This window comes from Onychostoma macrolepis, chromosome 04 (genome assembly GCF_012432095.1).
Source record: "Onychostoma macrolepis isolate SWU-2019 chromosome 04, ASM1243209v1, whole genome shotgun sequence".
NCBI classification, from domain to species: domain Eukaryota; kingdom Metazoa; phylum Chordata; class Actinopteri; order Cypriniformes; family Cyprinidae; genus Onychostoma; species Onychostoma macrolepis.
The window spans coordinates 23,826,776-23,843,652 of NC_081158.1; the positions used below are offsets into that span (position 1 = coordinate 23,826,776).

At 38.0% G+C, this 16,877-nt stretch overlaps 1 protein-coding gene across 2 annotated transcripts in view; it reads left to right on the plus strand.

Moving 5' to 3' along the window:
* Window positions 1–13,595: 13,595 nt before the first annotated feature.
* Window positions 13,596–16,877, plus strand: part of LOC131539638 (mucin-2) — a 55,648-nt gene continuing 52,366 nt past the window's right edge. For both annotated transcript variants that reach the window (XM_058774299.1, XM_058774300.1), the window contains exon 1: window positions 13,596–13,852. In XM_058774299.1, the coding sequence (XP_058630282.1) occupies window positions 13,700–13,852 (153 nt within the window). In that variant the 5' untranslated portion in view covers window positions 13,596–13,699. The remainder of the gene's footprint in view (window positions 13,853–16,877) is intronic.

Genomic DNA, 16,877 nt, shown 5'->3' on the forward strand with positions numbered 1-16,877 from the left:
TAGCTCGAGAAGGAAGGATGAATGAGTGAGGGAGTGACAGAGAGGGACATGGAGAGAAGGAAAGAGAGAGAGAGCGGGGGGTCGAGCGGGCAGCCACATGGGCAGTTCTCACTCGGGATAATGAGAGTCTTTTCTGCGGCACTTAACCTCCAAACGGCACGCTGGGAACCCACAGCCGCGCGAGCTGGTCCACACAACAGCCACGCTCGGACACGCTCGCCCACCGCTTAATCAAATTTTACACCCAGCGCGGTGCCCCCCCATTACACGTGGCCCTGACAGCCTCTCTCCCAGGATCACGCTCACCCAGAGGCCATGCAGAAGAGAGGAAGAGAGGGAATGCTAATGAAGATGAACAAAACTTTCACGAGGAAAAAAATCCAGCACATTTTCTGTAGACACAAGTGGTTTTCTGCAATAGCATGACACAGAGTGACATGTTGTTGGATAAAGCTAATATCGAACAGGGGAAATCAATGGAAAATGGCCCAAAAATGCTCAGAATATATTTATCTAAAGCTATTTTTCACAAATAATACCAGTAAATAGTAATAGAATATTTTCTTTTATTTCCAGAGCTGTATTTAGATGTCTGCAGCAACTATAGCACCCAGTGAAGCTTTACTATGTAAACACAGTGCTGCAACAGTTCCACTTCTCAAATTTTTACTGATATACAGTCCTTTTCACTGTTTGTGTCACTCCGCTTATCTGTATTTATTTCAGACAGGCTGTTGGCGGTGCATTCATTGAGTTTTTCATTGACTCTTTCTGCAGGTTACATCAGTACAGGCAAATGAATTCATTCATTCAGGAATGAAATAAGTGTCTTTATGAGTGAGTCATTTCAACATTCACTCAACTGATTTGTTCAAAACACTGATTCATTCAGGAATGAAACAAGTGTGTTATCATAGGAGAGTCATTTAATTATTCATTCACACCAATTTTTGCAAAAAATAAAAATCAGCAATTAATTATTCAACAAAAAGTGACTTGCGGAATAGCATACTAATCTTACTATGACAAAGCAAGAGTAGTGTGTTAGTAAGTCAGAATTCTGCCATAAGCTGTGACCTAAAAATTACACACTATACACTTCTGTTATGCCCTATGTACTATGTTGTCATCCAACAATGGAGTCTGTTGAGTCAGTGCATAAAGTGTCCAACATTCCACACTTCATTTTTCAATTATTTAAATGCACCATCCAGGCATTTGAAGTGCAAAGAAAGTACTTTTCTTTTTGGAATTTTCAATGTAAATAACACTAATCACTGTTTATAGTACAACCCGAATTCCGGAAATATTGGGACGTTTTTTAAATTTGAATAAAATGAAAACTAAAAGACTTTCAAATCACATGAGCCAATATTTTATTCACAATAGAGCATAGAGAACATAACGAATGTTTAAATGGAGAAATTATCCACTTTTATCCACTAAATGAGGTCATTTCAAATTTGATGCCTGCTACAGGTCTCAAAAAAGTTGGCACAGGGGAAACAAAGGGCTGAAAAAGCAAGAAATTTAGAAAAGATTCAGCTGGGAGAACATCTAGCAACTAATTAAGTTAATTGACATCAGGTCTGTAACATGATTAGCTATAAAAGGGATGTCTTAAAGAGGCAGAGTCTCTCAGAAGTAAAGATGGGCAGAAGCTCTCCAATCTGTGAAAGAATGCGTAAAAACATTGTGGAATACTTTAAAAACAACGTTCCTCAACATCAAATTGCAAAGGCTTTGCTAATCTCATCATCTACAGTGCATAACATCATCAAAAGATTCAGAGAAACTGGAGAAATCTCTGTGCGTAAGGGACAAGGCCGAAGACCTTTGTTGATGTCTGTGGTCTTCGGGCCCTCAGACGACGCTGCATCACTCACTGGCATGATTCTGTCATTGACATTACTAAATGGGCCCAGGAATACTTCCAGAAACCACTGTCAGTAAACACAATCTGCCGTGCCGTCTGCAGATGCCAACTAAAGCTCTATCATGCAAAAAGGAAGCCATATGTGAACATGGTCCAGAAGTGCCATCGTGTCCTGTGGGCCAAGGCTAATTTAAAATGGACTGTTTCAAAGTGGAAAAGTGTTCTATGGTCAGACGAATCCAAATTTGACATTCTTGTTGGAAATCACGGACGTCGTGTCCTCCGGGCTAAAGAGGAGGGAGACCTTCCAGCGTGTTATCAGTGTTCAGTTCAAAAGCCAGCATCTCTGATGGTATGGAGGTGCATAAGTGCATATGGTATGGGCAGCTTGCATGTTTTGGAAGGCACTACTAAAAGGTACATAAAGGTTTTAGAGCAACACATCATGCTCCCCTCCAGACGACGTCTATTTCAGGGAAGGCCTTGTGTATTTCGGCAGGACAATGCAAAACCACATACTGCAGCTATTACAACAGCATGGCTTCATAGTAGAAGAGTCCGGGTGCTGAATTGGCCTGCCTGCAGTCTAGATCTTTCATCTATAGAGAACATTTCGCACATCATTAAACAAACAATACGTCAAGGATGACCACAGACTCTTCAGCAGCTGGAAACCTATATCAGGCAAGAATGGGACCAAATTCCAACAAAAAAACTCTAGAAACTCATAACCTCGATGCCCAGATGTCTTCAAACTGTTTTGAAAAGAAGAGGAGATACTACACTATGGTAAACATGCCCGGTAAACTATTTTGAGACCTGTAGTCAAGTCACCTTTATTTATATAGCGCTTTTAACAATACAGATTGTGTCAAAGCAACTTTACAATATAAAAATAGGAAAATAGTGTGTCAATAATGTAAAATGATAAGATTAAACACTCAATTTTCAGTTAAAGGCATTTCATTATTGAATTCAGTGATGTCATTGTCCAGCTCAGTTCAGTTTAAATAGTATCTGTGCAATCAAGTCGACGATATTGCTGGAAATGAAGTGTAGCAGGCATCAAATTTGAAAGGAACTCATTTTGTTCATAAAATTGTAAAATTTCTCAGTTTAAACATTTGTTATGTTATCTATGTTCTATTGTGAATAAAATATTGGCTCATGTGATTTAAAATTCTTTTAGTTTTCATTTTATTCAAATTTAAAAAACGTCCCATCATTTCCAAATTCAGGTTGTAAAAATGAAATAGAATAGTGCATAAGTATGCAAATTGGGACACACCTATAGTCTTTTTAAGTGAGTCGTTGATTAACTCGGCTGGTTCATTTAAAAATGCTAATTCATTCAATGAAACAAGTAACTTGCTAAATTTGGAATAGCATACTAATTTTACTATAAGAAATAAAAGTAGTGTGTTAGTATGTTACTCAGAACTCAGCCAGTCTTCTAATTCAATCAACTGATTCATTTTAAAACAATAATCCATTCAGCAGCAAAACAAGTGACTTGGAGAATTCTAAATAGCATGCTTATCTTTCTATAACCAATAACAAGAGAAGTATGCTAGTATGCCATTATGAATTCAGTCACACTCTTTTTAAGAGAGCCATTGATCCAATCAAATTATTTGTTTTAAAACACTAACGTGACTGGCTGAATTCGGAAGCGCATACAAGCATACTATTTTTACTATAAAGATATGGAAGAAATGCCAAGAGTATGCTTGTATGTTATTCTGAATTCAGCCACAGTCATTGATTCAGTCACTAAAAACTGATTGAATTAAACACTACTGCCACTCAGAGACATAAACTATTTTCTGCTTTTGTTTGGTTAAGAACTATTTTCATTAGTAACTGACAATATTGTGTCTAAAAGTACTTAATATGAACAACTTGTTGACTGAACTGTTGTATAAATTCAATATCATAGTAAGATACATAATACATGTTTTAGTTTGGCTTTCAGTCTGCGGCTAGTTTAACCAAAGTCGGCAAAAGTCTTGCATTTTTAACAAATCACGTTGAGTCAAAAATCTCAAATCCCCAGACCCTTTTCTATTCAGTTGTGATCCATCTGGCAGTTTGAAAGTAACAACATTGGTGCAGGCATGAGACAGCAGGATAGATAAGATACAAGGTTTACTAGCCTCAGGGCATGAATGTTGACAGGAAACAGCAGCACTTCTGTGGTCAGTACGAGTAATAATCAGCATGTAGAATGAGTGACGAAACACTCCCCTGGGTATTAGAGTGCACTTAGCGCAATGGCTACCTGACGAGCCCAGTGGTAAAGGGACGTGGGCTGCTGACCGTGGCTTGGTGACTGGGGACGTCCCTCCATCCTCTCTTGAGCAAACACAAAGGTGTGTTTTCTCAGCAAACTGCTGTCACTTTCTCCTTTCAAATCATCTCCTCCGATCCCTGATTGTCTGCAGGTGAGTGTTTGTGTGTGACTGTGCAGTGGTGGTTTCACACCCTTCCCTTTAAACCAAATCTAAGCAGGATCAGAGCAATAACATTTATGTGTTGATATTAGATTTGAAAGGGATGCTCTGGGTAACTAAAACTTGAACTTTATGGGCAGTATTTGTAGCATGCGGTCAGTTACCACAGAATTAATTTTGATTTGTTGTTAATAATTTCAGTTTGTAAAAACAATTTAAAAAACATAGCAGTGAATGATGAGGAATCATACCAATCACAAGTGCAGTATGGAGTACCTCAAGGCTCAGTACAAGGAGCGTTGATTTTCGCACTTTACAAGTTACCCATGGGAGATATCATCAGGAAACATGGTGTTAGCTTTCGCTGTTATGATACTCAGCTCTATAATTCTTTGTGGCCCAATGAAGCATATCAATTAACAATTAATCAAAATTAACAATGCATCGTTGATATAAAAAACTGGATGACTAGTAATTTCTTACTGCTAATTTCTGATAAAAACAAAGGTGTTAATTATCAGAACAAAAACATCTGCATGTAATAACCTAAAACACTGTCCAACACTTGATGGCTGCTCTGTCAATTCATCGCCATCAGTTAGGAACCTAGGTGTGCTATTTGATAGCAGTCTTTCCTTCGAAAGCATTTGTTAAACTAAATTTTTCCATCTCAAAAATATATCTAAATTACGACCTACTCTGTGCTCTCAGTGTTTGTCTCAAAGGATTTCTTAGGCTGCATTAATTAGGTCAACCGGAACCAAGAACACTTCTCATAACACCCGATGTACTTGTTACATCTTAAGGAGAATGGCATTTACGCTAATATTAGTCTGTTTCATTCTTATTCCTAGGTCACCGTAGCCTGATCTAGTCTGTATACAGATCAGATGGTGGATCAGCACATAGAGACGACCTCGACAGCCCTGAATGTCAGCGGAGACCATGATAAGAGACAGATCCCCTCCGAAGACCTCATCACCTAGACGGCCATCAGGACAAGACCACAAGAACCAGATGAGTCCTCTGCATAATCTGACTTTGTTGCAGCATGGAATTAAACTGCTGGTTTCATCTGGCCAGAGTAGAACGATGGAGATTTGGTTCCTTCAAAACACTATTTTACTGTTTAATACTGTAAAGCTGCTTTGAGACGATCTGTATTGTAAAAAATAAAATATAAATAATTGTGACTTGACTTGACAAGACATACAAAAAAAACTGTGTTGTCAGAAATCCACTTACAATGAATGTCTAAGGGGCAATGAGGTTGTATATGTCTAATTATGTCTAAAGTTTTTTAATACCACCTGTAAATTGTTTCTTTTTTCACACTGATGGATGAGTTAAAATATTTTCTGTGGTAATAGAGCCTAATTTGTATTTATCTTGTAACATTTAAATTTATAGATAGTTCACAGTGCCATGTCAATAGACGAAGGAAGAGAGAAACAATAATGGATGAATATATACAGGTAGACAGTAATATAGACAGAGAGTTAGCCAGATAGACAAGCACTGTAGATCAAATGATACATGTAGTAATATAGATAAACAGGAGGACATAGAATGATACAAATGACAGACAGACAGGTTGGTCGACAGAAAGATGATGGATAGGCTAAATAATGATAAATATAATAACCCGAGAGATAGACTTAACAATTTATAGATGGTGGATAGATTCAGATGGAGAGGAAGATAGACAGACAGACAGACAGACAGACAGATAGATAGATAGATAGATAGATAGATAGATAGATAGATAGATAGATAGATAGATAGATAGATAGACAGACAGACAGACAGACAGACAGACAGACAAAACAACAGACAAGTAGGATGTGAAATAATAGACAGACATTAAATAGAAGGGTAAAACAAAAAATTTTGACATATAGAGTTAAAATGGCTCTGGTGTGTGTTTGTAATGGAACTGTAATGGGTCACTCCCACGCAAGGCTCTTTCAGTGCAGCTTCAGACTGTTTGCTTTGACTCTTGACTGAATGCACAGGAGCCGTGTCTGTTTATTAGAACTCTGTGATATGATAGGCTGTTTCCAGTGACACACCTCCTGTAATGCACAACATTTGTTTGTACTGTCTAGTGCTCTATCCTAGCTTGTCTTCACCTATATATCACCATTAGGAAACTCCGATCACAGACAGATGCATTTGTCATTCACCACCTACAAATTATGTCACAGATTTGCTCTCACATGCATAGATACAACCTCAATATTTCAACAAGCAATGCCCCCTTGCGCATACCGGTCAGCATGGGCCCGCTGATAGCCTCTACATGTAGTTTAACCAGCAGAGGGTGACATTTTTCAAGTTCCTTTTAGATGTTTCCCGGGGCAACCTCCTCCATATTCCTGGATGGGCCCTCCCCTCAGAGGCCTAACCTCTCCTAATCCTCCTCCCCCAGTTTCCGTGGCGACGGCTCAGACGAGCAGGTGACGCATTGACAGGGAGCAGATGGTTCCCCGTGGAGGTAAGCATGGCTAAACAATAACTCCATACTCAACATAGAGCCCTTCTTTCTAAACTCTAGTCCCTCTCCTAAACCACACACACACACACACACACACACACACACACACACACACACATAAACACACACAAGCCCATTTGAACTCTCACAGACTTCCCCAAAACATACACATAGCCCCCTCCTCCATATTCACCCAGCTGAAGCCCTCTCCATTCCTTTATAGCAAACACACACACACACACACACACACACACACACACACACACACCATCACACTACCCTAATCACAAAAGCATGATCATACTCACACACAACACTAATACGCTGCCCTTTCATCACATGCACACTGAAGAAATGCTGGCCTGCTTTCCTTGTGGCACATGCATATGACGTGGGATGTAGAACACGGATGCCATATAGATGGATTATTATTTAGCAGAGATACTGATTTTGGTTCTGGGTAAAGAAATATGGAGAACATGGAGTTTGGCAGGTGTAATGGAGGAATTTGGTAGAGTTGGGTAAAAAAAAGACAAGGAAACACAAAGAGGATATTCATTTTGCCAAAACTCTCCTTCATTTTTGTCTCTCCCTTCATTATATTCTCTCTTAATGGTTCTCTGTGGGTCTTACTCTTTTTTTCTTTCTTTTCTTTTTTTTTCAGTAGGAATTACTGTTCCATAATAATAATAATAATAATAATAATAATAATACAGTTTTTCGCGATTGCTAACACACTGTAACTGATTCATTTGGCACAATTTTCCAAACCATTCATACAGTTCTTGAAACAAAGACACGTTTCTCAAAACATTTAACACATTTCACCTGTTTTCACACATGCAAAACTCTACACAAGAACAGCATAATTTTGCACAGGTTTAACCATGTTCTCATTTAGAAAACACAAATACACAATATAACTACCTCAAGAATCACAAAATGAACACAGATAGCACACATTTATCCATGTGTGAACTTTCAGTAGCAAAACTGATGACACACAGGTCAGAATCTCAGGATGATATGAACAAGAGCTCAGGTGATTATGTGTTTTGGAAAATGAATCCTGGTAGTGGGAGACAAAGAGGAATAGGAGGAGAAAAGAAAAATGAAGGGGACGAGGTGAAAGGTCATTTGTTGCTGATGAAATATAAAGCACTATAGTTGAGCATGTTCTTGTGCATGGAATGAGCATAAGGAAAGCTGCCTGCAGGATCATCTACTTACACATTACAATTACAGTACATAGTAGCAGTACTTCAGATGAGAGAACTTTCACTATTCTTTGTACTGTAAATACTGTAGCACATACCCTCAAACTCGTAACTGTTGAATTGATTTGTAGCCAAGTACTTCTTACTTACGTATTTGTGCAGAACTGAGAGTCAACTGTCTAGGGGAGGCAGAGAAAGTCTTTTCTCAGAAGACTAAAAAACTGTTATAGTATAACAAATAAGGATATTACCAATACTGTAATGCAACTTGGCAGAGGATGCTGAATTTATTTAGTGTGTTTACTGTATATTCAGTTGTTTGGTCTTTGAACTTTTTTCTTCTAGTGATTTTCATCTACTGTAGGATCACTTTACAGTAGTGTAATGAAAGTAAAGTTTTCTTAAAGTTTATTGGTGAATTTTACTGTATCTGCACAACTCTATTTATGCTGCATACTGTAACAGACATTGACTTGCAAGATGTCTCCTGTTTCCCAAAAGGAGGTTTTTGTAACAGTGTTTTGAATTGATCTCACTAGTGTTCTCTAGTCAGGAAAATAGTCTGTGTATTTGACAGCTTTGTGTGTCATCTGAGGCCAAAGATTAGATTCTGACAAAAGATAATATGTTTTTAACTAAAATGTTTGACTTTGACCTGAAAGTCTGAAGTTTGCACAAATTGGTGTGTAGTTTTGAGATTGTGTTTATAGTTGTTAAAAAATGGTGAATTGTGTGTTAGCAATCAAGAAAAATTGTAATAAGATTCAGTAATGTTGATAAATGAACTGTAATAAAAATAACACATAACAAGATAATAATATAGTTTAATTTTAATTCAATTAATATAAATAAATATGTATAATTAAAATATATATAATATTATTATATTTTTAATATTATACATACTTTTAAAATAGACTAAATATACTGAAATAAAATAGAATGATACAAATATTAAAATTTTCATTAATATTTGATTCATTTAGTTAATGTTTGATTCATTTCCAGAAGTCAATTTCAGACTAATGTTCTTATTTCTTAAGGAAAGAAGGAAGGCAAAGCAATAACAAATATGTTATCCTATTATGATTATTTATAGTATGGCTGCTGTCTTTTTTAAATGAAACTTTATATTCAGAGGTGATGTTTTTAAATTAATCTTGAGTTGAATGATTAAAGGAATCACTCATAATACTCACTTTTTGCCACCTGCTGGTATAATGATGTAACCTACAGAAAATGGCAAATAAATAAGTGAACAAGTATTTTGGTGAACTGATTCAACAGATTTGAGCCTTTCATAACTTTAATCATCTCTACCAGCCCTTAAGGCATTTCTACAGTTGTTATTGTTAACTAAAGCTAAATATATATATATTAAGCTGAAATATAAATATTTGACAAAATGCTAAAACTCAAATAAAAAGAAATCTAAATATTAAAATTGAAATTGAGTTAATAAAACATGTCTGGGCATGTTAGGCCCTGCCATGAAGAATCAATTCTTCTTGGGAACGACTCTCAGCCCTAATTAACAAGATATAATAACAGTTCTTTTCTTGTGTTGAAGACAAACAACTCTAGTTATCTACTAGTAATCTAGGAGTTACCTTCTTTTAGTGCAGTGCATAATGTGCATCACCAATCATGCATTTGGTCGGGGGGGCTGGGAAGTGTTGTATATGTGTATGTGGCTGTGTACAGCAGGGTTGGGAGGGATTATTATGGAGATCAGCTAATGCATGTTGAACACTGCATTCTGGATTTAAATGACTAGTGTGGAAAGCACAGCACAATACACAACCTCTAACTTTTTTCTACTTTCTCTCTCCTCTTTCAAAGCCACACTTTCTCCCAAAGCACCTGGAGATCACAAAAAGAAGGATGAGGCCCCCCTTCCCAACCCCTCCCAATTCGCACACATCAACCAACTCCACACTGCATCTACCTATCAATACAGTGAGTGTGGACCGCGGGAGGCTGTTCGGGGTGGGCTACGCTGAGCCTGAGGCTTTGCCATACAGCCTCACAGCCAGGAGCCATTGAAGTGCTCTGCCTCCATAATGGAGTCACTAATAGGTGCCCATTCAGCAAGGAAAGTGTTTTCTGGAAAAAAAAAAAAAAAGAAGGGGAGCGAGAGAGAAAAGAAAGTTTTAGGGGAAGCGGCAATCACTGTGTATGCTGCCTTGAGTATGTAAAATTTATTCAGGCCTCCACCCACAAAAGCCCCATCCCACATTTTTTCTTCTTCTTTTGACTGTTTAGGAGAGTAAGGGGGAAAAAAGAGGAGAATAACAAATCACTACTGAAAGGGCTTTATAGAGAGTTTGGAGTTCTCTTTTCTTCTTTACTTGTAGATGGGGTGAATAGCCTGTCCAGGAGTGAGCACAGGGCCGAGTCCAGATATTGTTTGGATGTTCGCAGTTTGTCGCTTCTGCGCGCTCCCTCAATTAGCTGCGCCTCTCAGTCATACATGTGCTCACATATGTGTAAACACTCAGCACTGCAAATGTCTTTTTTTAGGTGTTAAATGCATACATTTTAGTATCTTTAGTCATCATGACAAGATTTGTTTTTTCACGTACCATGCACCAATAGCGACTCAAGCATCAAGACTTCATTTGCATTCTTAAAGATAGTGACATTCCAGTTGTTTTCATTCAGTATTCTAAATTGTTAAAGGGATAATTTAAATTCTGTCATGATTCACTCATCCTCATGTCGTTCCAACCTCATATGAGTTTTGTTTTCTCCTGTGGAACATGAAAGAATACATTTTGAGAAATGTCTCAGTGTTTTTTATACATAAGATAGAACCAAAATGGTTTGGTTACCAACATTTTTACAAGAAACACATTCTTTTGTGTTCTTCAGAATGAAGTCATACTGGTTTGGAATGACATGAGGGTGAGTAAAAGATTAACTAGAATTTTAACTTTTGGTGAACTGTTATTTTAATTGAATATTTCTAGTTCAGGCTAGTTCAAAGTTGCAGTTTGAGTGTAAATTTAGGTTTTTGCCTAATTTTTTCCCCCCACTTTAGATTTAATTTCTAGTGAGAAATTAGTATTTCAGTTATTTAATATTAGCCTGATTATCACCATAGCTTTCTCCGTTTAGTTGTAGATCATTAGATTGTAATGCTACCTGAGAAGAATACTGCCTCAGTAAGAAGAAAATCAGTTTCAGTAAGTACCTTCGTGTGCAAACACTGTCGTTTATCGTAAAGACTTTTTTCTTTTCTTTTTTCTTTTTTTAAAAAGAAAACAAGTGATGAATCTTTTTTTTTTTCCCTCCCATAATCAAGATGTTATTGACCCTTGAATATTCCAATAATGCCACATTATGGGCTCAGAGACCAGAGGTCGAGATATATGTCACAGTTATTTTTCCCAAGCAACATCACCCAGTGGGGTAGAAGTAGCTTCACTGATATAGTGTCGCAAAGACCATATTGTGAAGAGGTAACATTAAAGCAGAGATGCAGGGAGGCCTTATTGTAGTGCATGTGTCTGTTCTGGTTTGACAGATTGATGGAATGGGTGTATAACGGCCCAGTGTGGGCTCTCAGGCCGAGATGAAGTTTAGGAATAGAGTGAGTCAGTCCCACAGGGGGTTCAGGTGTCCTGCTGAGATGGGATAAGCCCAGAACCACCAGCTTTTGTCCCGTTGCTTTTAAGCTAACAATACCTGGTAGAATGGCTAGATCTTATTCACTAAAGACATTTTCTTAAGGTTTCATATGATTCTAAGACATGTATTTCAAAGTCTTACATGCACATTCCAGGACTAGTAAATTTTGGTTCAATGCTTGATAACATTTAGCCCTGATTCTTTTTGCTTATATTAAGTCTGGTTATGTATCTGCAAACGAAGGGCAACAACTATATCACTCTGAACCATTAAATAGCTAAACATGGCTTTTCTCTCTAGGAAACATTTCTCTGACAAAGCATTTTTCTGTGCGTGCCTTAGCAACTGGCTTTGTTGCATCTGGATTACCCAGAATGCCTTACAACAATCTCTGTTGTGCATAATAGAAAGATCTTAAAACAGGATCATACACTCTAAGATATATATATATATATATATATATATATATATATATATAAATATAAATCTTAATTTATTCAAAAATACATTAACAATACAATCCATACATTCAGTCAAATAAATACACCTCTTCAAATGTTTAGAATGTTTTTAATATCTGAAAACAATTATGATTTCGGGGGGATAAAAAATACCATGATGAAGAATTTTGAAATAATTTAGTGGTTCAAGGAATATATATTTCTTTTTACTTGATTGTTATGCCACATGACTTTTGAGAGTCAGTAAATATAATGTAAATTTCTTAAGGGTATAAAAGGAATGGTAACACTTTAGTATAGGGACCAATTCTCACTATTATCTAGTTGCTTATTAGTATGCCTATTAATAATACATTGGCCGTCTATTAGTACTTATAAAACACATATTCTGCATGACCATGTTCATCCCTAATCCTACCCAATACCTTAACTTAACAACTACCAGTAGCACTTTATTTTAAGGTAACCTTGTTACACATGTTACATATACTTACTAATTATGCATAATTACATGCAAGTAACCCTAAGCCAAACCCTAACCCTAACCATATAGTAAGTACACGTACTTAATTAATATTACTTAGTACTTAAATGTATAATTACACTGTAACAAGGACACCTTAAAATAAAGTGTAACCCAACTACCTTACTAACTATTAATAAACAGTAAATTGGGAGTTTATTGAGGCAAAAGTCGTAGTTAATTGTTTGTTAATAGCGAGAATTGGACCTTAAAATAAAGTGTGACCAAAGAAATCAACATGAATCCAAACAGTACATTTCTAAGAACTTGGCTTTAAACTAGATTTAAAAAAAAAAAATGTAAAGATTTTTCTATTTATTTATCATGGACATATCATTGATGATCATTCTGATTGTTTTCCTGTTGATATTCTCTATTTCTTGTACCCAACCAGAAACCAGAAAAGTCTGCATGTCTGTTGATGTTTCTAGTAGTCACCAGGGGAACAAGCTCACATTAGTCGTTTGGTTAATATTTTTCCTGAATATTTGGCCCCAGCTGAAGAGCGAACGAGCATAAAACAACTTCAATCCTTGAAATCCTCTCACACTAATGAGATATGATTAAAACGGCAGATAGACAGCAGTCCCACTGAAATGCACGAAGGGAAACACACACTTGCACACATTCCCACTAATGAGCTTTGATTTGTGGTACTGATAGTGTGTGTGGTTTCCTTAAAACGACTCTGTAAATCCTCAGTAATGTAATTAAGCACGATGGCAGATTTATGCATGTAGCATGACAGAACCTGATCCTTGCCTATTCTCTCCACGCTCTGAAAAGCCCTTTGTCTACCGTTCCATCCACTGTTTTGGGCTTGTGTGTGTACATTTCTTAATTTTCGATAAAGATGACTCACCTTACTGGTTTAGTATAATCATTAACAGAAGCAAAGAGCTCTCGAGCGTTTTATTCCAGAGAGCAAGACCAAATCGGGTGGATTACAAGAACAACAGAAGCCTAGACAACTCCGTCCAAATAACCACCAAAAACTTGAAGTTTCAGAGTAAAAACGTTGTGTTACAGAAAACCTAGCATGTTGACTACTGAGGATGAACCTAAAAGGCACATTTACAGCTGGAAACCTCATTCTGTCGGAGGCACCCAACCTCGTTTCGGTCACCCTGGGAGATGTATCAACAGCAAGGCCTGGCATCTGAGCTCCAGACCCCAGCGCTGGAGAAATACGGTGAGTCTCCGCCACACCAGGGTTCTTCAAAACCCTTTAGCATGGATAACATTAAGCTCGGCCTGTCAGTGGATCTCTGATCTCTGCTTTAGAAATGAAAAAGCACTTCAAATCGACCCCATATTGAGAGGATGAGGAAGCAGGGACAAGAGACAAGGCGACAGCAGGCCTGAAATCAGAGCATCTGCCCAGGTTTTCGTAATGAATGTTAAGCAGGTTAGCTGCTGGGGTGCGGCTGTGCCAGAGGTCAGTGACGGGCAAGGCAAACTTCAGCTTTATGCCCCCCCCCTGGAGAGCCTTCGAAATCGGGCAAGGTGCTAACTCCTGCTCCTCCTATTGTGGTGGTACCACTAACCATATTGATCTCTGATGCTAGCAGATTAGGGCATAAAGAAGGCTCTGTCCAAGCAGTGGGGGTCCTCTTCTGATTCTCCGGTCTCCTTTCGGGGTCACAGAATCTGTGGAGCCCCTCTGACCCTCCGAGTCAACACGTACACACACCATTGGCTCTGCAAAGGTGGCGAGGATGGACACTATTAAGCCAGATTGGTTGGACGGTTACATTCATGGCTCATCATAGCTGACCCGGCGAGCTGCAGTGGGCCGTTGGTTTTGTGCATGTGTTTTACACCGGTCTCCTCCATGCTGGGGATCAAGGCCTGTCTCTTTTGTAGACTATTAATAGGGTTGCAGTTTGGAGACCTCATTGTTTTGGGGGAAAAAGGATTTCCTCATGTGTTCGTGGTGCTTTTGTGGTTTGATTGATGTTCTGTGTTGTAAGGTTGTGTGTGGATGATGTTAGGGTGTGTGTTTGTTGTGTATTAGCTTGGTAAGTCTCTTGTTGCGGATGTCTGTGTAATGTGGTTTGTCAGAGATTGCTCTATAAGCCTAGACAGTGATCTGCTTATATCAACTCAATTGAGACTGAAAAGTTTATCCGTCTATGCTGAATGACTATCAGTCATCAATCGGGAACAGAGTGATGAGTTCTTAAAGGCTTAGTTCAAACAAAAACGAAAATTCTGTCATTAATTGGTCACCCTCATGTTGTTCAAAACCCATAAGATGGGTTGCAAACCCCTGTTCTTCTTTGAAGCACACAAAATGAAGATATTTTTTAATTAAACCTGAGAGTTTTCTGTCAAATGTGAAAGTCCCACAACAACAAGTTGACGCTTCAAAAAATTCATAAAGACTGTAAAAGTAATCTATTTGTGTTTTGAAGTCTTATAGGTTTGGAACGACATAAAGGTGAATAATTAATGACAGAAATTAAATTTTACGGTGAAATGTGGAAAGCTCAGTAGCAAAAGCTACACAACTCTTTTTTTGTCACACTTTATTTTAAGGTTCAATTCTCACTATTAACTAACTATTAACTAGTAAGGTAGTTGTTAAGTTTATAGGTATTCAGTAGGATTAGGGATGTAGAATATGGTCATGCAGAATTTATACTTAATAAGTACTAATAAAGAGCTAATATGCTAGCAATATACATGCTAACAAGCAACTAGTTAATAGTGAGAATTGGTCCCTATACTAAAGTGCTACCCACTTTTCCTTTTTAGGGCCGGCTAAAAATATTGAATTATGATTAATCACAATCTTCACTTTAACATTCCTGATAACGATTCTTAAAATCTCAAGATCAACCTTTTATTTTATTTTCAGTGGCCGCGTGACTGTGTACTTATACAGCATTTCCCATCCTGCGCGTCACTGCTAATTCACTTAACATTTTGTGTCTCTTAGCATTTATTGTGTCCAGAGGAGGACAATTGAGATTTGTTAAAAAGATAAAAGTGTGCTTGTGTGTTTGTACATATCAGCCCATGAAATATGACCAATAAAGAGTGATCATCTGGTCCCTGACTCATCGCTTCAATGATCGTCCATAAACATTGATTAAATCTTATGTAGGTCTTATATAAGACAGTTTGCGATAATTTGAAAATATGCAAGAAGTTTCCTTAAGAAATGGACAGATGGCCCACGAGGCAAGAGAGAAAGAGACGGTGAGGGAGGAGAAGAAAGGACCACTTTGCTTATTAGTACATCAAGTAATTTGATCTTCCTTCTTCCACCTACTTGTTTTTGACAAGCTTCACATTTCCTGTGTCTCTAAACCAGTCGAGGAGCATTTCCTGTCTGGCCTCAGTCTGTGTGATGCAATAGTAAACAGTCTCCCTGACAGGAAAAGCCCAAAGGACAGGGGCTCTGCTGCGCCCCTGAGACACTGAGGCAATGGAAAGCCCATCTGCCTGGAATTGGCCTAATCTCATCTGGTGAATTGGACGATGGAATACAGAAAACACCAATCACGCCTGTCCAATTTCATTACAGATCTCAATGATGAGAATTTCAGAGAGGAGAGCAGACTCTGTGGGCTGACTAGACTCAGTACAGACCCGCTTATGTTTGCTCGAGAGCCCCGATTGAAATAAGACCGTCAACCCTGTGACCTCTAAGGCAGGGTGTTGGATTACGACATGAATATGACATCTAATCAAGGCCGCTGTTCACCCAAGCTGCCCTCCTGATGTTTAAACGCAGCCTGTGGTGTTGTGACTTTTAATGAGTCTTAGGGTCTCATGAGGTCTGCTGGTCTTGTCCGTCCCTTTGCCAATCTGTGAAGACTGAATATTACTGTCCTCATTCACAAAAACACAAGCACTATTTTCTTCTAGTCTCTAGTGTCTAATCTCTGTGTTCTGCTGCCTCAGGATCACCCATATGAATCCAAACATACTTGAATTCACGTTCAAGTAGTAATTAGGGTGAAGACAGGTTATTGTGTACTAAGAGGCCCAATTCAGCTACAGAATTTGGTCATTGTGCATAGTCCAGAAGTCGTTTAGGTGAAGAGCATAATAAGACAAGCAGAAATTGCAGGGCATTTTATCTGTAAGAGTCGTTAGTTTAGAATATTGTCTGCAGTTACATTCAGAGGCAGGTAGAGAAGTCATTTTTAACTCTATGGCACCGGTGATTCCCAGCTCTGTTCCCTTAGGTTAAATTAGCCATT